Below are 23,568 nucleotides of genomic sequence, written 5' to 3'. Positions count from 1 at the left end.
AAATATTTACCAAAATAATTGTGAAAACTTTCAAAATCTTTGCGCGATTTTTTTGAATCATTAAAAATTTATAAAAATCTGTGAAATCATTGAAATATTTTAACATCTTTAAAATCTTTGCGAAATAGTTAAAATTTTTTGAAAGCTGTGAAATCTTGCGAAATTTTTTAAATATTTGCAAAATAATTATGAAAACTTTTGGTATTTTTCCGCGATTTTTTGAAATCCTTGAAAATTTCTGAAATCTGTGAAATCACTGAAATATTTTAACATGCTTAAAATCTTTGCAAATCCGTTCAAATATTTTTAAAGCTGTGAAATATTTCGAAATTTTTTTAAAATTTTCAAAATAATTGTGAAAACTTTTGAAATCTTTGCGCGGTTGTTAAAAATCATTTAAATCTTCGGAAATTTTTGTGAAATCTGTGGAATATCTTTAACATTTTTTTAAATTGTTGAAATATTTTCAAAAATAATTGTTAAAACTTTCGAAAACTTTGCACGATTTTTTGAAATCATTAAAACCTTCTGCAATATTTGTAAAATCCTTTAAAATTGTGAAAATATTTGGAAAAAATTCTGAAAACTTACAATATCTTTCCGCGATTTTTTGAGATTATTGAAAATTTCCGAAACCTGTGAAAGCACTTAAATCATTTGACTTCTTTAAAATCTTTTCAAAATCGTTGAAAATTTTTTAAAGCTGTGAAATCTTTGAAATTTTTTTTTTAATTTGAAAAATAATTGTGAAAACTTTTTAAATCTTTGCGCGAATTTTCAAAATCATGGAAATCTTCGGAAATATTTGTGAAATCTTGAACATCTTTGAAATCTTTTAAAATTGTTGAAGTATTTGCAAAATAATTGTGAAAAAATTTGAAAACTTTGAGCAATTTTTCGAAATCTTATAAATCTTCTGAAATATTTGTGAAATTTTTGTGAAATCTTTGTGAAATCTTTGTAAAAAAAACTTTTGAAATCGCTGAAATCTTTCAAAATTGCGAAAATATTTGTCAAAAATTGTGAAAACTTTCAATATCTTTTCGACATTTTTTTTAAATATTCAAAATTTCTTAAACCTGTGAAATTTAAAAAAGAATTTCAAAATAATTGTGATAACTTTCGAAATCTTTGCGAGATTTTTCGAAATCACTCAAATTTTCTGAGAAAGCTGTGAAATATTTGTAAAAAAAAAAAAGATTTGAAATCGCTGAAATCTTTTAAAATCGTGATAATATTTACGAAATAATTGTGAAAACTTTCGAGATTTTTGTGCGATTTTTGGAAATCATTTTAATCTTCTGAAACCTATAAAACCAATAAAATATTTTTAAATCGTTAAAATCTTTTAAGAATCTGAAAATATTTGAAAAATAATTGTGACAACTCTCAAAATCTTTGCACGATTTTTTTAAATCATTCAAAATTTATGAAATAGTTAAAATATTTTTAAAGCTGTGAAATCTTGTGTAATTTTTTTAATATTTGCAAAATAATTGTAAAAACTTTCTAAATCTTTGCTCCGTTTTTTGTAAATCATGGAAATAATCTGAATTATTTGTGAAATCTATCTCTGTGAAATCATTATAAAAAAAAAACTTTTGAAATTGCTGCAATCTTTAAAAAATCGTGATAATATTTGCGAAATAATTATGAAAAATTTCGAAATTTTTGAAATATTTTAAAACCTTCGAAATCCGTGAAATCTTTTGAAATTGATATCTTTAAAATCTTTTTCAAACCTTTTTAAATATTTTGAACTTCTGAAATCGGGCGTACATTGAAAAGTAAAGAGGTCAACCCCTCGATTTTTACTTGAATTTTCGTCGTAAAAAACTCAAATAATTTAAAATTAAAATAATTAATTAAAACTAGTTTTAAAAAATAAATAAAATGAATTTTTACCTTTATCTGAAGTTGTTCGGGCGTGAGAGTCCCATCATATGGAATCGGTTTGCCGACAAAAGTCTTGAGCTTTACTGGAAATCCACCATAAATCGGGGCAAAAGGGACCCTTGTGGCTGCGTATAATCTCAACCAAAATCTTCTGCCCCAACTTATCGTTCTAAAAGCCTCTCTAATGTTTCTCGTGAATATTGGTATGATGGACTGGAATTCAAATTTTTTCCATTTTTTTTTTTTCATTATTGTAGAAAAATTCGGCTTTCATTTTTATTGTCTTTTTTTTTTAAATCATTTTCTTGATTCTTCGATTCGATTTCCACAATAGTAATGAAAATTAAAGAAGTATAGTCAACTTTTTGTTATCATAAAAGAACATAATAAATCATTTCTTGAATTTTGAATTTCTTGAATTTTGAATTTCTTTTCTTTTGAATTTTTTTAATTAAAAAAAAAATTAACTAAATGGTTGAAATTTCGACCAAAAAGATTAATTTTCTATTTTTCAAAAAGAATTTTTCAACAAAATAAATGAATTTCTAATCAATAATTGAATTTTGAACTAAAAAAAATCAGTTATCAACTAAAAATGGAATAATTTAAATTTTCATTTAAGATCATTAATTTTTCACAAAATAAAGTAACTTTTTAACGAAAGGGATAAATTTTGCAATAAAATCATTAATTTTAGACTAGAATAGATGAATTTTAAATTTTTAAAATGAATTTTTAAGAAAAGAGTTTAACTTTTAACCAATAAATTTATTTTCCACCAAAAAGATGCATTTTTAACTAAAATGATAAATATTTAACTGGAATACTTGAATTTCAAACAAGAACATCAATTTTCCACCAAAAAAGAAGATTTCAAAATAAAAAACATTAATTTTCAACATAAAAGTTGAATTTTTAACTAGAAAAGACAAATTTTTATTGAATTAAAAAAAATTGAATAGTAGAATTTTCAGTTTAAAAAATTATTTTTCAAGCAAAAGAATTTTTGTTTAAATTGTTACATTTTCTAAGAAAATGACGAATTTTCAAACAATTTCTATAAAAAGAGGCGAATTTTTAACTAAAGAAGATAAATTATAAATCAAAAATTAAATGGTTTAATTTTTAACTTAAAAAATTATTTTTCAACGAAAGAGATAAGTTTTGAAATGAAATTATGGAATATTCAACTGGAATTTGCAAAATTTGCAGTTTAAAAAAAATGAAAAAAAGTAGTTTTCAAGAAAATAGTACATTTTCAAAGAAACTTATGAATTTTTAACTTAAAAATGATAAATTTTCAACAAAAATATTAATTTCCAACACAAAAGAGGATTTTTTATTTAAAAAAGATAATTTTTCACAGCACATGAAAAATTTAAATTTTTAGTTAAAAAAAATCTTCAAACAAAAAAACAACTAATTTTCAATTTTCAAAATGTTTGAACTTTTGAACCAAATACCGTTTTTAGATAAAAAGTTAATTGTTTGATTCAAAATTAATGCATTAAATAAAAAGTTAATTTTTTTGTAGAAAATAAATTTTCGTTTAGATGAGAAATTCAACTATTTGTTTAAAAATTCAGGTTTTGAGGTAAAGACTTATAATTTTCATTGAAAATGTATTTTTTTTTTGTTTTTTTTTTATATAGAAAATGTATCTTTCTGGCTGAAAATTCACACATTTTTTTAAGGATTGCCTTTCTTTGTAAAAAATTTATCTTTTTGGGTAAAAGTTCAGCCAATTTTTTAAAAATTCATCTTTTTAGTTGACAAATCATCTATTGGGTTACAAAATTCATATTTTTTCTTGAAGATTTAGTAGACATTTTTTTCTAAATTTATATTTTTTAATTTAAAATTGATTGAAATTTCGTCATTATCGGTTTGAAAATTAATTTTTTTACAAAAGAAATTTACTATTTCACCTATAGTTTAATTTCAATTATAAAACTTACATTATTTTTACTTGAAAATTCGACTTTCTTGGTAGAAAATTAATATTTTGGGTTGAAGATTCATAATTTCAGTGGAAAATTAATTTTCTTAACTGAAAATATAACTATTAAAATTTTACAATAAATTTACAATTTTGAAGAAGATAATATAAAATATAAACACATCAAAACTCTATGACATATATGAAAATAGAAATAGCAGAAAAAAAATTCCATTTTTTGTTTAAAAGATACTTTTTTTAGTTCAAAATTTACTTATTTTAGGAAAATTCGTCTTTTTAAGAGAAAAATAATTTTGTTAGTTTTGAACATCTATCTATTTTTGTTAAAAATCCTTTTTTTGGATTAAAAATTAATTTTTGCAATTCAAATCTTAACTGTTCCATTTTTATGATTCTATTAAAATTAGAGTTTTTTGGTAGAAAATTCATTTTCTTGATCGCAAAAGTTTTCTAAAAAAAACTCGTTTTTTGTTTGATTGAAAATTAATTTTTCTTTAAATGTCAAAAATTCACTGTCTTGAGTGAAAGATTCATCATTTTGGTTAAAAATGTATTTCTTTGGTTGAAAATTTATTTATTTTCTTGAAAATTCCACTTGTTTTTTTGAAAAAATTTTTTAAAATGAATTTATAACTATTTCATGTTTGCTTTAAATTTTAAGGTTTAAAAATTCAACTCTTTTTTTGAAAAAGCATACAATTAATTTTTAAATAATGTTAAATAATTTTAAAAAAATCATTCTTTTTTAATTCATTAAAAAATGAACTTTTATGTTGAAAATTCTTTGTTTGTTGATTGAAAATAATTTCCTTAACGAAAAACTAAAAAATTCAATTTTTTACTGTAAATTAATCCTTTTTAGATGAAAATTCAATTCTTTGGTTAAAAATCATGTATTTTGTAGAAAATTTATCTTTTTGGTTGAAAATTCGCCTTTTTTGTAGAAAATTAATCTTCTTTGTCTATTCGATTTTTGGTTAAAAAGTTTTTTTTTATTGAAAATTTAACTATTTGATTGGACATTAATGTATTTTGTAAAAAGATTTTTTGTAGAAAATTAATTTTCGTGGTTGAAAATTCGCTCTTTTTTATATAAAATTAATCTTCTTATCTGAAAATTCATCTTTTTGGTCAAAAAATCAACTTTTTAGTAAAAAATTCAATATTTTGGTTAAAAAATTAATTTTTTTCGGTGAAAGATTCATCATTTTTGTTAAAAATGTTGTTTCTGTAACTAATAATTGATATATTTTGTTGTTTAAAAATTCATTTCATGGGGGAAAGATTCATAATTTTCGTTTAAAATTCATCTTTTTGGTTAGAATTTTAAAGATTTGGTCGAAAATCCAACTTTTTGGTTGATAAATCATCTATTGCGTCAAAAATTCATCTCTTTTCTTGAAGATTTATCATTTACGTAGAAATTATTAAAATTTATTTTTAATTTATATTCTTTAGATTAAAATTAAACTATTTCTTTGAAAATTCGTCATTATCGGTTGAAAATTAATCTTTTTTAATTAATAATGCATGTTTTTTTATTGAAAATTCGTATTTTTTGGTAAAATAATTGTTGAGTCGGACATTTTAATTAAAGAAACAAATTCCTATTCATTTTCCGGATTTTCACGGTTCGCAAACATTTTTAATTAAATGCAGTTCAAATGCCAAATTCAAAATTTTAAAGTTTTATAGATTTTAGATCGAAGAACCAATCAATGAGTTGAAAAATTTTCAAAATTATACCATTTTAAGCGATTTTAAATTCTAATTGCAGCTCAGAATTTGTTAGAAATTGAAAAATCCAGAATTTTAATTTTTAAGAAAATTTTTCATTTCAATTTAGAAATAAAATTCTTTTGAAAAAATCCCTGTTCAAATAAAAAATTATAATTCTTTTCGAAAATTATCCATTTCAACTGATACAACTTTTATTTTTTAACGGAAAATATAAATTTTCCATTTTTTTTTTAATTCATCTTTTTTGGTTTGAAATTTTTTTTTTTGTAAAAATGCATCAGTATCGTTGAAAATTAATTTTTGGCTGAAAAGCCATATTTTTTGTTTAAAAATTAAATTTTTGTAGATAAAATTTGTTTTCCAGCTTAAAGGTTCAATAATTTAGATAAAATTTTATTTATTTTTTGAGTGAAAAATTTTTATTTGTTGGAAAGTCGTCTTTTTGGGTTTAAAATTTTTTTCTTTTATATCAATTTAATTCTTTTTTATTTTTAATTTTTTTTCGAAAATATCCCGTTTCAACTTAGAATTAGAATTCATTATTTAAATAAATTCCCTGGTCCAGTTCGGAATTTATTTATATTTTCAAATTCTCTGTTCCAAGAAAAATTATAATTCTTTTGGATAAATACCAATTTAAACTCAGAATTAGTTAAAATTTGAAAATTCCCTGCTTCAACTCAGAATTAGAATTCTTTGGAAAAAGTTCCTGTTCCAATTCAGAATTTTATTCCTTTTCGAAAATTTCCAGTACTACCTCGGAATTTGTTTAAATTTGAAAATTCCCGTTTCCAAGTCAGAATTTTTTTTCTGAATAAATTCCAGTTCCAACTAGAAATTTGTCAAAAATTGAAAATTCCATGTTCAAAATAAAATTTAAATTATTTTTATTTGAAATAGTGTAAAAATCCTTGAAACGCTTCGAAATTTTATTTCAAAATCTTGAAACATCTACATGCTGTTTTACATTTTTTCAAAATACTCTTTTTTTTAATTCTACCAAATAAAAGAAGTTTTCTTAAAATCTTCCACATTCATTTTTGACATTTTGTGAGCCTTTATAAATATTTTTGAAAATTTTCATAAAAATTAGATTATGAAAATAAAAAATCATTTTCAATTTTCCTAGCAAATGTTTTTAAATCTTCTGAAGCCTGTCAAAATTTTTAAAATGAATATAAATTTTTTGTTGTTTAAATTATTCGAAATCATTTCAAATTTTTAAGTAATTTTGAATTTTTTAAATCATGAATTAATTTATATCCAAAGTTGATCAACTAAAATTTTTTGTTTTAATAAAAAGTCTTTGATTTTAAACGCTTCTAATTTTTAATTGTTCAAGTCTTTAAAACTGAATTTTAAACTTCTAAAAATTGAAATGTACCTTAAACATTAAAAATCTAAAAAGGAAAATTTGTTGAGTGAAAGATTTTCGAATTACGCATTCTAAACTGAATGATACCATAATTGAAAAAGATCAAGCCTAACAGTCGAATCTTTGAGAAAGCAGTTAATCTATAAACCGGAATAGAAGAATTTAAAAAAAAAAAAACAAAAAAACATTAATTTCCTTCGAAATACAGTGAAACTCTTCTATAGTGCCGATTTCGGGACTGACGATGGGTGGGAACTACCTCATTATAGCACGCTCCGCGCAGCTTCTGTTATACCTACCTGCGGCGCAGCGTCAATTCTCGGAAGAGCTATCGAAGGGAGGGCTATTGAAGGGTGTCACTGTAGTTTGAATTTAAAACAATAAAAAAATGATCGATGAAAAATGAAATCGTTCGGAATTTACAACCCAAAGATACGAATTTAATAATTATCTATTAATTGATAATAATTAAGAAAATTAATTGCAATTACCACTTTAGCGTCAAGAGCAACTTTGGCGAATCCAAGTCGTCTTTTCCACAAGAGTCTATAATAGGAATCACTAAATTGGGCCTCATAGACGCCACCTGGAGAAATGGCAAGCATGTTTCCCTCCTTCAAAATGGAAGAACAAATCTGGACGGTGCCAGGAATGACCTTGAGCACGTCCGATATCACGGACCATCCGGGGACCTTGAAAAGCAACCGATCCGCGACCGTGTGAATCAGTTTCGAATGAAAAAGTAGCACCCTGGACAAGAAATAGTACAGATCGATCGGAATCGCTCCGTGGTAGTAGACAAATAAAATCGGCTGGTCCACTGGAATATTCTCCAGTCCCACCACTTCGTACCCTGAAAACAAAAATCAGGCTTTTTTCCGCTCGCTAACATTTTTTCCGGTCAATAAAATAAAAAAAAACAAAATTTTAACGAACTCTTTTCTAAACATTTTTCCATTGAAAGTAATAAAAATTAAAGTAATTAAACAGGCTTTCTACTAGAAATTTGTTCGATTCAACACAAAAATAAATAATTATAAAATAATTTAAAAGAATTTAAGAATTTATGATTTTTAACAATATTTTTACTGTTCAGATTATATCAAAATTCAATTGCCTCACATTACTTAACAAATACCACGAAGTAAAATAAGAAGACCCCACTCCCGGAAATCTTAGACGCATGACCTTTTCAAAATTCTCTGATTTTTCGACTAATTTTTCATTTCAAATAATTAATATTCAAATATCAGCATTTTAATCTGATGATATTTTTACCATCGAATATTGTATTAGCGGAATAAAACAGTGTTTCATATACAATTTTAAAAATTTCAAATGTATTAATTTATTTTAAACAAAACCAAAACAAAATAATTGAATTTTTAATATAATAGTTCAATATTCAACCTAAAATGACAAAAGATAGGAATTTTAAAACAAAAAAGACGAATTTCCAACAAATAAAGATTTTTCACTAAAAAAATAAATAAAAGTTTATTTAAATTATTGAACCTTCAAACCAGAAGAAAGATTTTCTTTACAATAATTCAATTTTTAAACAAAAAATATGACTGAAAATTTCAAACTAAAAAATCATTTTCTTCCACAAAAAAACGCGAATTTTTAAATAAAAAATATCAATCTTAAAAAAATGGAAAAGTTACATTTACTGTTAAAAAATGAATTATAAATAAGAAAAAAGAAGTATTTTCCACTAAACAGTTAAATTTTCAACCAGACATAAGCCTTCAATAAAGAAAAATTTGACAATGTAGTTTAACTTTTATCCAAGTAGTTAAATCTCCAATTGAAAAAGAATAAGTTTAAAAAAATAATTAAAGTTTTAAGCATTTTCATACGAAAAATAAATTTTCTTCTTTAGCAGATGAAGTTTTAAATCAAAAAGATAAATTGTCAAAAAAAATAGATGAATTTTCGGTTGAAAAAGATTTTAGTCGAGTTTTCACGATCAAACTATCAATTTTTTAACAAGAAATAATTTTCTACTCTAGCAAATAGTTGCATTTTTATCAAAAAATATGAAATTTATCTTGAGACAGAAGAATTTTTTATTATAAAAAAGTTGAGTTTTCATCCAAAGAAGATTCCAGTTAACTTAGTAACATCAAAAATTGAATTTTTGTAACCAAAAAATAAGCTTCTACGAAAAAAATTAAAGTTTCAATCCACAAAGACGAATTTTTTATTAACCAAAAAGGGTAAGTTTTTAACAAAATAGTTAAATTCTCTACCAAAAAGTTGCATTTTTATACAAAAAAGATCAATTTTGTACTAAAACAGATGAATTTGTAATAAAAAACCTATTTTTTTTTTATAATTGTTGCTTTCATCCAGAAAATATTTCAGTTCATTTGTCAACAACAAAATATAAATTTTAAACAAAAAGTAAATTTTCTACGAAATAGTTCAGTTTTCAAGAAAACAGTACACTAGCTTAATTTCTAACCAAGCCGTTGCATTTTTATCAAAAAAATATATAATTTCTGCTAAAACAGGTAAACTTTAAAATAAAAAAGACAAACTTTAAAAAAAGTTGAATTTTCAATCGAAAAGTTAACAAAAAAATTCAATTTTCTATTAATTAAAATAAATTCTGGGATTCTCATAAATCCTCAGATAATGTATTTCTCGGTTATATTCTCCGTAATATTCTCATTCTCGTTACCGTTCTCAAAGTAATATAACCGGCTCAGAACTCTAGTGTTAGATACCCAAAAAAAATTCAAACACTCAGACGACGCACGAAATCTAACAAAATTAAGTGTCGCCATCTACCGTTAATTGATAACACTAACTTCAAGTTAAGTATATGCTTAAAGTAGATGTCTCAAAAAGGCTGGGTATCAAACACCCACAGTGCATATAGTGACCAAAAAAGTGATTTTGAAGCAAACATTTTTATTGAAAAATTATTAATTTTTGATTGATACAAGACGACCAGCAGACGAAAATCCGTCACCTGTAATTTTAAAAACCTATGCGGGATGTTTATTGTGTCCCAATATGAAAGACAGAAAAATTGAAACTTGTTGCGGGTTATGTTCCTCTTTTTTACTTCAATGTATTTTTTACTATTTTTATGTTTCTTCATAAAATAAATAGATTAAATATGTAAAAAACTTGATCATTCATCTAGCCTTTTTTAACATAACAGTCATCAAAGTACCTATTGTCGTCAAAAAAGGAGAATAGGTGAAATTTTTTCTAAAATTATGTATTTACATTTCCACTGAGAACTAATTCTCAGTTTAAAAAAGTAAAAACTATTTTTTACAAAACCCTTTAATTATTTACAACACAGTTAAATCCGTTACCAAATTGCTGATTTTTCAAACAAAAAATATGAATAGTCTTCATTTTTAAACCATAAAAATTCAATTTTTAACCAAAAAATTAAGCAGATGAATTTGTACTGAGAAAAATTAATTTTCAATTAAAATAACATCGATAAAAATGAATTTTCTACCAAAAAAGTTGAATTTTATACCAAATTTTTTAATTTTCAAGAAAATAGTTTAATCCTCAACCAAAATAGATCAATCTTCAACTAAGAAGTTTCATTTTCATGACAAAATATTTTCATGACAAAAATTTAATAAAAAATAAATTGAGTAGATAAATTTTCATTGAGAATGAATTTTCAATAAAAACAAAAACGATTTTTCTACAAAACAGTTTAATTTTATACCAATTAGTTAAATTTGCAAGCAAAAAGGCCTAATTATCTATCAAACAATTTAATTTTAAAAACAAGAACATGAAATGACAACAAAAAAGTTTATTTACAATTAATCAGTTTACTTTTTTAAGAAAATATTTGAATTTGTAGTTTTAAATAACTTGTTTACAACAAAACGAATTTTTAATTTAATTTTTTAACCAAAAGAAAACATTTTTTTTGGTTCATAATTCTACTTTTTGGTTACAAATTCTACTATTTAGTCAAAGATTTAACTGTTTTATTGAAAATTAAAGTCTTTTGTTAAAAAGTAATCGTTTTTGGACGAAAAATTATATTTTTTGGCAGAAAGTTCATTTTTTTAAATTGAAAATTCATACTTTTAGGTTGGACATTCATCTTTTTTTATTGAAGATTAATTCCTTTTATTTGAAAAGTCTATTATTGTATTTTTGTTTAATAAATAATCTCTTTTACTTAAGAAAAAAATTTTGTGAAAATTGAACGATTTTTTTGAAAAAGTCAACGTTTTTGATGAAAAATTTATACTTTTGTACAAAATTCATCTTTTATATTTGAAAGTTAATAATTTTTATAAGAAGTCTACTATTATATTTTTGGTGTTTATTTAAAAATTCTACAAATTGTTTGAAATTTTATTTATTTGATTGAAAATTGAACTAGGTTCTTAAAAAGTCACCTTTTTTTGTTTAAAATTAACCACTTTGTTCAAAAAATCTATTTCGATTGAAAGTTAGCTCTTTTTATAAAAAAGAAAAAAAAAATATTATATTTATTTTTCAGAATACAAAATTCCTCAAGTATTGTGAAAAATTCTTTGAAATTTATTAAAATATGAAAATCCTTTAAAATTATTAAAACCCCTGAAAATACCTTAAAATTGTTTAAATCTCTGGTAATTAGAACTACACAAATAAATGAAAAAATTCTGGGAATCTTTTGTAATTTCCTAAAATATTTCGAATCTTTGGTATCTTTTTAAAACCCTTGACATTTTTTAAAGCACTTTAAAACGCCTGAGAATCTTTTACAATATCCCCAAGTATTTCAAAACCTTTTTAATCCCATTAAATGATTGAAATCAATAAAAAAAATTCTTTGTAATCTTTTTAAATAATCCAACTTATTTGAAATCCTTTACACTTCTCTGAAATTTTTTAAAGCTCTAGAAAATGCCGACGAATTTGAAAACAAAAACATGTTTAAATATTTCTAATCCTTTAATCACAGTATCAATTGATACTCAGGATCAATTAAATTAAAACTTTTAAAATCTAAAAAAAAAACATCCATTGAATTAAGTAGAAAAGAGTATGTTTATAGAAATTCAAGTTAATTAAAAAACTTCCGATGAATTCATAAAATTCAAGAGAATTCCAAAGAATTCAGGATGAATTTCAAATCTCTTCAAATCTTGAAAATCAAAAAACTACATGAATAAATTCTTAAAAATGCACTAAAATATTATAAAATTCCATGGAAATCTATGATATTTTCTGAAATCAGGGAAAATATTTTAAAATATATTCAGAAATTCTAGAAAATTCTTTATCCTAAAATAGTTCAAAAGTTTTAAAATCACTTCAAATGAATTGAAATAATAAAAAAAACTTGGAATATTTTTAAATTCCCTAAAATAATTCAAATTAAAATTCTGAAAATGCCTTAGAGGATTTAAAAATACCTTAAAATCTAAAAATTCTTTAAAATTGTTGAAAACAAAACAAAAAATTTACAATATTTTTAAGACTTGTAAAAGGCTCCGAAAGAATAAAAATATTTTCTTAATTTTCCTGGGAAAATTAAAACTGATTTTTCATTTTGAACAATTTTTTTAAAGACTATTTCAATATTTAAAAAGATTTCCCAAATTGTCAAAAAAGACTCTGGAAGATTTTAAGGATTAAAAAAAAAATTTGCAGGATTTAAAAAAAATTGTAGGAAAAATTCTATTTATTTTAAAACATGTTTAGAAGTTCTGAAAAAAATGTCCACACGCTTCGTTTAAATTACTTGACATCATTTCAAGTTTTAAATTAATTTTGAATCTTTTCAAAACTGCTAAATAATTTTTAAAATTTCTCAAATTTCGTCTACAAATAATAAGTGTTCAATTATTATTTCTACATATAAATTTAACAATTTCGCTTTAAATTCTTATAATTCTTAAATTTCTTTAAATTAAAAATATACGCCTGAAAATAAAAATCTAAAATGAAGAATTTTTCAATCAGAAGATTTTTAAATAACATAAAACCCATATCAATGTCCAATTTTCCTGAGAGCTACTTCATTTCCCTGTCATTTCCCCCCTTTATTACTCCAACTATGGCATCCAGATCACACCAACTACTTTTTTATTAAAAGGATTAGGTTTTTCAATTCCTTGTTTTTAAGATGTAATGAAGATTTATATTTTGTACCACGCCAAATTCAACTATGACATCCAGAGAACAACAAATACTTTATATTAAAAAATTAGGTTCTTAATCATCCATATTTCGTAACATGTTAAATCCAGATATTGCGTCCATAGGACAAACACTACTTTTTTATTAAAAGAATTAGGTTTTTGAATATTTCTTTTTGCTGTTAATGATTCAATAAAAATTCATCATTTGTACTACGCCAAACTCAACTATGGCATCCAGAGGACACCAACTACTTTTTTATTAAAAGGATTAGGTTTTTCAATTTCTTGTTTTTAAGATGTAATGAAGATTTATATTTTGTACCACGCCAAATTCAACTATGACATCCAGAGAACAACAAATACTTTATATTAAAAAATTAGGTTCTTAATCATCCATATTTCGTAACATGTTAAATCCAGATATTGCGTCCATAGGACAAACACTACTTTTTTATTAAAATAATTAGGTTTTTGAATCTTTCTTTTTGCTGTTGATGATTCAATAAAAATTCATCATTTGTACTACGCCAAACTCAACTATGGCATCCAGAGGACAACAACTACTTTTTCATTAGAAAGATTACGCTCTCCATTTTTTTTCTTTTAAGATCTAATAAAGATTCATATTTTGTACCACGTCAAATTCAATTATGGCATCCAGAGGGTAAGAACTGCTTTTCTAGTAAAATAATTAGGTTCTCAATAATTTATAAATAAAAATATGCAGAACGTAATAATTTCGACACCTTCCAGACTGATAATAGGTTCTCAATTTTTTCTTTCTATGATTTAATAATGATTCATATTTTCTACCGCGCAAAATTCAACTATGGTATCCAGAGAACAAAAACTACTTTTTTATTAGACGGATTAGGTTCCCAACTTTTTTTTTGTTTAATGTAATAAAGATTCATATTTTGCACCACGTCAAATCCAACTACGTCATCCAGAGGGCAACAAATACTTGTTTAATAAAAGGATTAGGTTCTCAATTTTTCGTTTTTAAGGTGCTATAAAGATTCGTGTTTTGTATCATGCCAAATTCAAGTATGACATCCAGAGGACGAAACCTACCTTTTTATTGAAAGAATTAGGTTTTTTAATCTTTCTTTTTTTTATTGAGAATTCAATAAAGATTCATCATTTGCACTACGACAAATCCAACAATTGCATCCAGAGGGCAATAACTACTTTTTTATAAAAATTAGTTTTTTAATTTTTAAAAAAGATTCATATTTTGTGCTGCGCAAAATCTAATAATCTAATAATCTATATAAATCTATAGAAATAAATCTAATAATCTAATAATCTATTAAAAGAATTAGGTTCTCACTTTATTTATTTTTCTGCTTTAAGATTCATATTTTGTACTGGGCAAAATCTAACTATGGCATCCAGAGGGCGACAAATATTTTTCTATTTAAAGAATTAGGTTCTCCATTTATTTCTTTTAAGATTTATTAAACATTCATATTTTGTACCACGCCAGATTCAACTATGGCATCCAGAGGACAACAAATACTTTTTTATTGAAAGGAATAGGTTTTCAAATGTATTGTTTTTAAGATGTAATTAAGATTCATATTTTGTACCTAACCAGATCTAACTATGACATCCAGAGGGTAACAAGTACTTTTCTATTTAAAAAATTAGGTTCTCAATAATTTATAAATAAACCCTATGCAGAACCTAATAATTTCAACACCTTCCGGGCTAATTGTAGGTTCTCAATTATTTATATGATTTTATAAAGGTTCATATTTCGTACCACGCTAAATCCAACGATGGCATTCAGAGGATTAACTACTTTTTTTATTAAAAGAATTAGGTTTTTAAATATTTCTTTTTGTTGTTGAGGATTAAATAAAGATTCATAATTTGTACTACGCCAAATACAAGCATGATATCCAGAGGGCAACAACTACTTTTTTTATAACAATTAGTTTTTTAATAATTCAAAAAGATTTAATAAAGATGTATATTTTGTACACCCATTAATCCGAATATAGCATCCAGAGGACACTTACTTTTTAATTAAAAGAATAGGATTTTTTTCTTTCTTTTTGGTGTTGAGGATTAAATAAAGATTCATCATTTGTACTACGCCAAATCCAACCATGGCATCCAAAGGGCAACACATATTTTTCTATTAAACAAATTAGGTTCTCAATTTTTTATTTTTAAGAGTGATTAAAGATTTATATTTTGTACCCTGCTAAATCCAACTATCACATTCAGAGAGCAAGAACTACTTTTTAAAATGAGAATTAGTTCTTTAATTATTCAAAAGGATTGAATAAAGATTTATATTTTGTGCGACGTTAAATGCGCCTATGGCATCCACAGGACAATTACTTTTTTTGAATTTTTTCAAAAAACAAAGACCCCTCAGGCTATTTTTTTTTATGTTATAAATATTTATATTTTTTACCGTGCCAAATCCAACCATGGGCATCCCAAAGGGCTGCAACCACTTTGGTTCCTGCTTCCTTCCAATCGGCGTCATAAGCCTTTCTTAATCTTACTCTGAAATAAAAATATAATAATTTTTTAAGTAATTCCTGAAAATAAAAAATTAAGTGTTCTAGCTTTTAAAATAAATCTTTCAAAATAAAAAATATTTTAGATATTTCCCCGCAATCTTTAGATATTTATTTTTTCACTTGAAACTTTTTAAAATCCTTAAGAAGCTATTCAATTCTTGGTTCGTAATCTTTAAAAATCTACATTTTGTTTGAGATTTTTCTAAATTTTTTTAAGTTCTAAATTTTGTTCGAATCTTTTTAAAACTTTTGAATATCTCTTAAGCTAACTAGTATCTTGTTTAAATTAATAATTGTTTAATTCTTACCTATATATCGAAATTTGTTTTTGGTTAGAATTTTTTTAAATCTTCTGTTGAAATTAATTTTTCCAAATAAAAAATTATTTTGAATTTTCCCAAGAATCTTCAGAACATTTTTTTACTATCTTAAAACTTAAAATCTGTCAAACTCCTTGAAAAGCTTTAACATTTTATTTTAAATATTTAAAAATCTATATTTGGTTTCAAATTTTTTGAAATCATTTCAAGTTTGATATATAAAATACTCAACAGAGAAAAAATATCTTTGGACAGAGGCATTCGTGAGTTAGTCAGTAATGGAACGTTACACGTGTTTTCTTAAAGTTAATGATCCCAATGGAGCTGCCTTGATCTGCGCTTGCTTAGATTTTAGTGACGTTCATTGGCTACGGTGTGCGTCTGTACGTGATTTTTAAATACGTACGTGAACTAGAGCCAATGAGCGATGCACAGTTCAAGCATGCGCAAGTATTTTTGGATCACTGTTGGGAATAATAATCGAATCAAAATTCGAGGTCGATGATACGAATCAACGCTTCTCCTTTACCACCACCTTGCCACCCGTACCGCCGCAATCGCAATACAGGGCCTCTGCTTGTTGTTTATGATCGAATTCGTATTTCAATTTAAGCCTCTCTGCTTGTTACTTATGATCGTATTTTTATTTCAATTTGGGAAAGGACATTTTGAGGCCTTCAAAGCATTTAAACGAGCTATTTGGACCATTAAATATATCTACATGAGTGCCTAGATGCGGCACGTGTATAGTTCGAGGAACTAATTGTAGAAGGCGCTCCCGGCGAAAATTGGCCGATCCCCCATGCCTCTCAACCCGAAAATCGGACCAACCAATTACTTTGCCCCTGCAATCTTCACCCGTCGAACAAGTCGACTAAATAGTCGATACTAATTCGGTAAATATTAAATACTTAAAAATATAAAATACAAATTTTATATCGAGAATTTTGATTTATTATTTTCAATTAATGAATCAATTATTTAAATAAATTTTGCATCAAGAAAATATGTAGATGCATAAGATTTACTTTTAATTTGAATTAAAATGTAATTGTATCGTAATAAATATTTTTTCCTGACATCTTTTATGGAAAAAATTAGTCATTTTGCAATTAAAATTTACTGTCTATGAATAACATTTTTTTGCTGTTTTGAAAAAAAGCGGTAAAAATTCTACTAAATGAAAGTATACGTTTCAAGACATTAAAAATTTTAATTGATAAACATATTGAGTTGAAATTTAAAATAATTAATTTTTCGTACAGCGTTCTCACATGTATAATTAGCGATTTGGAGTTTTTAGATGTAGAGTTAAATTTTATAGGAATACCGCCTGCCTCACTATTATTAATTTAAGTAAACAATAATTCGTAAATTTATATGTTTGAATAATTAATTATGAATTAAATAAATTATAATGAAACGATAAAATTATATAATAAAATTATTTTTTTATATAATATTTTATAGAAATTTATGTATCTTACTATGTATATAAATTATGTCCCAATTTTTTAAATAAAGCACCCCATCATTTTAAAATTGAAAAAATGTATTTTTGAATTTTACTCGAGTGGTTGATCAGAATATATAAATATTTTGCCTTACATTTCTCAATTTAAACTAAAAGATCAGAAATTATTGGAAAGTTTCAAAAATATTTATCTCTTAATTGCCCCGTGTAGGAATCCAATCAGGGATCCGGCCGGGTCCCAGCCGGATAGCCGCGCTTTAAGCTGAGCGCTGGTCGGGGAATCTGGTCGGGATCCGGCTAAAAACGTCACGGTAAACTGGGCGGATCCCGGCTTCAATACCGGCCGGGATGCGGTCGGGTAATCCGGCCAAAAAGCGGTTAAGAAATGTTGCTTCAGGCGAGAAATTGTAACTTTTTTTGTCTTTTGAGGCTCATCGTAAATATTACGGTGAACTTTAAAAGTTCAAATCAAATGAACCAATTCTGGCAAGAAAATTGGAGTAGAATTTTATTCCCTGATGCTAGAATCTCATAGCAACCTGGAAGCCACGTGGTGATTTAAGGTTAGGAAGGAAGAAAGTAAAAACTGTATACACAACACTGTATTTTAATTTAAAATAATCATTATTTGCGCACTAAGTGGGGGTATCAAACTAATCACTGAAATAAGGTTGATTTTAACCATGAGTCTCGATTTTATTAGTGAACTTCGAAAAGACGACGCGCCGTGAGTGCAAACTGCAAGGAGCATCCTCGTTCCAGGTGCGAAACTGAAAATTACTGAGTGTCTATGCAGATGACAGACACAGCAGGCACTATATATGGCGGTAAATTTGAAATTGTACAGACTAAACATTGTCTGAATATAAAGACGTTTATAAAAATTGTATCATTTCTGTTGTTCCAAATAGCAGAATCGATAACAGTTTAATTTAAAGTGTTAAATTATTCGAAAAAAATTTATGTTTCTTTTTTTGAATTTTAGAAAGCTCATTTTTGTTTCACTGACCTAATAAATCTTTAAAATAATAATTCATCTAGCATCCTTAATCACGTCTTTGATAATATCACGGCTCTTAAAAAATGTGTAATTTCTAAAAAACATTAACCTGACCAGTGCCCAGGCGGCTCTCGACCATGGGATATAACCAGGGTTGGCCCGGCCAGTAACCGGCCGGCCCCGGACCTCGTGATTCGACAAGAATGTAGCCCGACCGGCTCCCGCCCGGTTCCTGCCCATGAAACCCAGCCAGGGGTAGCCCGGCCGGGATCCGACCAGAAACCTTGTTGTATTAGGGTCAACCGGGGAAATTTCTACACGGGTATTGAAAAGTGGTTTAAAGAAATTTTGTAGGATATTTCAAAACCGATCATTTCTCTTTGAGACTTTTTATCGTATTTTGCGTCATTTGGTTCAAAATTTGAAATATGTGGTGTCAAATTTCGGGCAATTCTAATACTTTCTCCATCATAAATAATAAGAATGTAATAAATGAATACAAATTTGTATCACTTTTTTGGGCGAATAACTTTTTTCTGTCAATTTGCTTTTGTACCCTTTGTTGTTTTTCCACAAATTTTTCATTTTTATTTTTAATACCATTTTTATGATCAAAACAAAAACTACGTGTCATGTCAAAAAGTAATTCATAATAAATTTGTAGCTCTTTTTCGGGTAAATAATTTTTGTTAAATCATTCTTTTTCGTAACTTGTATCGTTTTTTCACAATGTTTTTTTTATATTTCCAATGTTATTTTTCGCGAATAAAACAAAACGTACGCCTCCTATCAAGTAGTGATTATTTACGCATTTGTAGATCTTTTTTGAGATCACAATTTTTGTTGATTCATCTTCTTTTGTATACTGCACAGTTTGACCAGAAAATGGGATTTTTTATATCTCATTATTTTTTGTGCAATAAAAATTAGAATTTTCAACTTTACAAAAAAATCCAAAAAGTTTGTATGATAATCTTGTAGGGGTTTTAAAAAGCAATGTTTTTCTTTACTTTTTTTTCATGTCGCCTTCTGAGTATTATTAATAGCCGTAAATAAAAATTTTAAGTATAAAAAATGGTTCCAAAATTTGTATTTTTATCCAAAATGGCTGTTAACGAACTCGTCCTTTCTTTTCGGACTTGTCGGACCTTTCTTTTCTTATCCTTTCTCAATCATAAATGAATTCAGAAGCTTGATTAAAAGTTGAACTACTTTGTAAAAAAATTATTCTTTTGGTCTTAAATTCACCTCTTTGGTCGAAAATTTAACTATTCTATTTAAAAAAAAAATTAATCTTCTACGGATAAAAAGTCATTTTTAGGCTGAACTCTTTTGTTAAAAATGTAACTATTTTGTTGAAAATTCGTTTTTTTTTTAATAAGAATTAATTTTTTTAACTAACAAGGTAAACGTTTCATTTTTTATTTAAATTGATTTTTTTATTTGGAAGCTTCTAATGTGTCCCCTAAGGGTTTACATTTTTCTTACACCTTCTCTATTCCTTTACACACCCTCCACACACTTACTTGGTGGTGGAAGGGGGACCTACAGTTTAAGGTGGGTTCCGAACCACCAAGAGCAACAGCCTTAAGTACTTAGAGAAAACCTTTTTCTCTAGAGGTACCGGTCCCACGACTCTCCGGAGATGAACAACTCCCTTGCTAGGCTAGTGTTCACCGCATGGGCCACCGAGACTCTTCCAGAGTGCGAGGCGGGAATCGAACCCGCAAGCCGAAGGAGTGGGTCCAAAGCCTACGCTTTAGCCCCCACGACCATCGTCCCACTCTTGATTTTTTTATTAAAAATTAATATTTTCTGGTTTAAAATTGTTCCTACCGGCTTTAAAATTCAAAACTTTTGTTAAAAAATAATATATTTTGTTAAAAGCTCATCTTATTTTAGGTATATCATTTATACAATGCTGGAAAATTCATTTCTGTGGTTAAAAGTTTAACTATTTTGTTCGCGATTTATCTTCTTTAATAGAAAATTAAACGAATTGGTTAAAAGTTGAAATTTATCAAAATAGATAAATTTGATAATACACAGTTAAACTTTCAAACAAACGGATACATGTTTCACCGAAAGTGGGATTGTTAAAGTTTCAGTTAAAGAATTTGATTTTTAACAAAAAAAAAGGAATGAGCAACTTAATAGTTTTGTTCTTAATCACAAAGATAAATTGTCAACCAAGAAGACTAATTTCGTACCAAAAACCTGAATTTTTATCGAAATATGTGCTTTTTCAAACAAAAGGTTGAATTTTCAACTAAAAAAGATCAATTTTACTTTAAAATATCAATTATCCAGCATAAATGTTATAATCCAATTTTATCTCACATAAATTAATTTTTAACTAACTATGAAGGAATTAAAAAAAAAAATGAACCCTCAATGAAACAGATGAATTTTAAACCTCGAAGATTAATTTCCTACTTGAAAAAGACGGTTTAAAAAAATAAATTTTTAACAAAAAAGGATCCATTTTTTTTTAATATTATTTTTTTATAAAAAATGGCATAATCGAATTTTATCTTAAATAAATTAATTTTTCGCAGAAAAGGAATTTTTAACAAAATAATAGAATCCTTGAAAAAAAGATGAAATTTCAATTAGGAAGTTTATTTTTCTACCAAGAATGACAATTTTCAACAAAATTCTGAATTTCCAAATGCTGTATGAAAACAGATGAATTTGTTTCCAAATAGTTCAATCATTAACGAAAAAAGATCAACTTCAAACCAAAAGGATTAATTTTCTACCAAAACAGAAAAATTAAAAAATTGAATTATTAAGTAAAAGAGGTCAATTTTCAATTTAAAATATCAATTTTCAACAAAAATAGTAGAATCGAAATTTCTTTTAAAGAAATTGGTTTTTGACAATCTGAAAAGGTTTTTTTTTTTTAAATAGCTGAATTAATTATTAATTAATTAATTAATGACTGAATTTATATAAAATAGTATATAAAAAGAAGGTTTCAAACAAATATATGATTTTTATCTAAAAAATATAATTTTTCAACCAAAAGTAATATAAGTAGATTTTACCATTATAGAAATTAATTTAAAAAAATATATATACAAATTTGAAGAAAATAATTGAATTTTCAATCAAAAAGGTTCCTTTTAAACAGAAACAGATGAAGCTTCAATTATAAACTTAATATTCAACGAAAAAATGGGATGGTTCAGTTTATAATTTAAAAAAATTATTTCCAATTTAAATAAGTGTAATTAAAAGGAAATATCTGAGTTCTCTACCAAAACAGATTGTAATTAAGAATATCAATAAATTTTGTACAAAAAATGGAAAGTTAAATTTTCACTTCAATAAATTAGTTTTGAAAAAATAAGAATTGTCCGAAAAATTGTTGAATCCTCAATCAGCAAGACTAAAAATGTCATAGTTGAATTTTCTGTTAAAAAAATTAATTTTCGACAACAACAAAATAAATTCAATAAATTCTATGTTCAAAAGATTAATTTTTAACCAATAAGATTCACGTTTTACAAAAAACACGAATTTTCAACCAATTAATTGATTTTTAAACTACAAGGGAACAGTCTTTTAAAATTTTTTGTTGAAAATATTCAACAATTTAGTTGAATTTTTTTTCTGTCTTGGCTGAAAATTGTTTGCATTCGACTACTTGGTTAAATGTTAAACTAATTGGGTGAAAATGGATATTTTTTGTGCTAAAGATTCATCATTTTAGTTGAAAATTGAATTCTTTTGTTCAAAATTCTTTCTTTGGTTTGAAAATTTATATTTTTTGTTGCACATTTCTCTAATTGTTTTAAGGTTGAACGAAATTTTACAAATTAATTTTTTTTTCGTTGAAGATTCATTATTTTAGTTAGAAATTTATCTAATTATTTAAAAGTTTAACTATTTTGTTAAAATGTTAGGTGTTTGGATGAAAATGTAACTATTTGGTTAAAAATTCGTTAATTTTTTTAAACTGAAAATGTTATGGCCCCATAGTTGAGAACCACTCTGAAGCAATTTGCCTGGAATAATTCCACTTCTTTGTTTACAAAACATAAACCCAGGCTGGGAAAACCTGCTGGGTTAAATTGCTTTAGAGTGGCAATAAGACGACCTTGCTTTCTCTCCATTAGTCAATGGAAGGAAGAGAGTCGTAAAATCACACCTGGCGCATCTGTGACGGAACGTTTCCCCGTCACGCGCCAGGTTTGTGAGCATGACTCACACCACGTCATCTCTCTCTCTCTCTTCCTTCTCGTTGGGAAAGCGACCAGCGGTCGCCAACCCAACGTGACCAATACGTTTAGAAAAATTCCCCATTAAATTAAAATACTAATTGTAATTCTTGTGTGTTTTAAAATTTCCTTTTATTTTAAATACCGGGGCTAGAAAGCACAGACTATATTTTTGTTTTTCATTATGATATTTCGTATTAAAATTTTATAGTTTAATTTAATTACGGTTAATTATATAAGAGTCGTTTTATAAGTTGTTGTACTTTAGGTTTTTCTTACAAATGTATTTTTTTTCTTCTTTTCAATATCGTGTTTCTTTTAATTTTAAGTTTCATGTATTTTAGTATGCGATATCTCGAGTTCATTTTAATTTTAAGTTTTCAGCATTTTATCCGGCGAGATCGAATAGTTTTAATTTTTCTTGATAAATATATCCCTGCAAGATAAATCTTTTAAATTTCACCGTTTGTAGTCCTTGTAAGTGCTATACTTGTATTGTCCTTCGCTAGTTATTATTAATTTGTACGTTGTAAGACATTGTCATATTTTGCCGCACACGAAGCTCGCGCGACTTCGCCCGACGCGCCATTTTGTCGCTGGACAGTTCGGGTGCGCGCTCACCATGATGAGTAGAAGGGATGGGCCGGGCAGCCGACACGCACATCCATCAGCGAAGCGAGTGGCCGAGAGGACCGCGCCAATCGCTGGCCGGCCTGCCTCTCGGCCATTTTTCTTTCGCACCGTCGATTGATTGACGATTGACCGATTGATCATACGACCCAGAAGTCAGATTTCGAAACGTTCTCCTCATTGTGTCGCTCTTTAATAGGCGATTTTGGATCGATCGATTGATGCTCATGATAGATTGATAGATTCTGGTCTATCAGACGCATCACA

General features: G+C 26.1%; 1 protein-coding gene across 1 annotated transcript in view; it reads right to left on the bottom strand.

Annotated features, from left to right (window-relative positions):
- Positions 1–23,568, bottom strand: part of LOC117174184 (transmembrane protein 68-like) — a 44,897-nt gene that overhangs the window by 7,632 nt on the left and 13,697 nt on the right. The window contains exons 3-5 of the mRNA XM_033363034.1: positions 15,540–15,634; positions 7,463–7,824; positions 1,906–2,109 (exon numbers count right to left, since the gene is read on the bottom strand). Coding sequence (XP_033218925.1) covers positions 1,906–2,109; positions 7,463–7,824; positions 15,540–15,634 — 661 coding nt within the window. The remainder of the gene's footprint in view (positions 1–1,905; positions 2,110–7,462; positions 7,825–15,539; positions 15,635–23,568) is intronic.

The sequence above is a fragment of the Belonocnema kinseyi genome, chromosome 1, assembly GCF_010883055.1.
Source record: "Belonocnema kinseyi isolate 2016_QV_RU_SX_M_011 chromosome 1, B_treatae_v1, whole genome shotgun sequence".
NCBI classification, from domain to species: domain Eukaryota; kingdom Metazoa; phylum Arthropoda; class Insecta; order Hymenoptera; family Cynipidae; genus Belonocnema; species Belonocnema kinseyi.
This window is presented reverse-complemented; position numbering and strand designations above follow the sequence as displayed.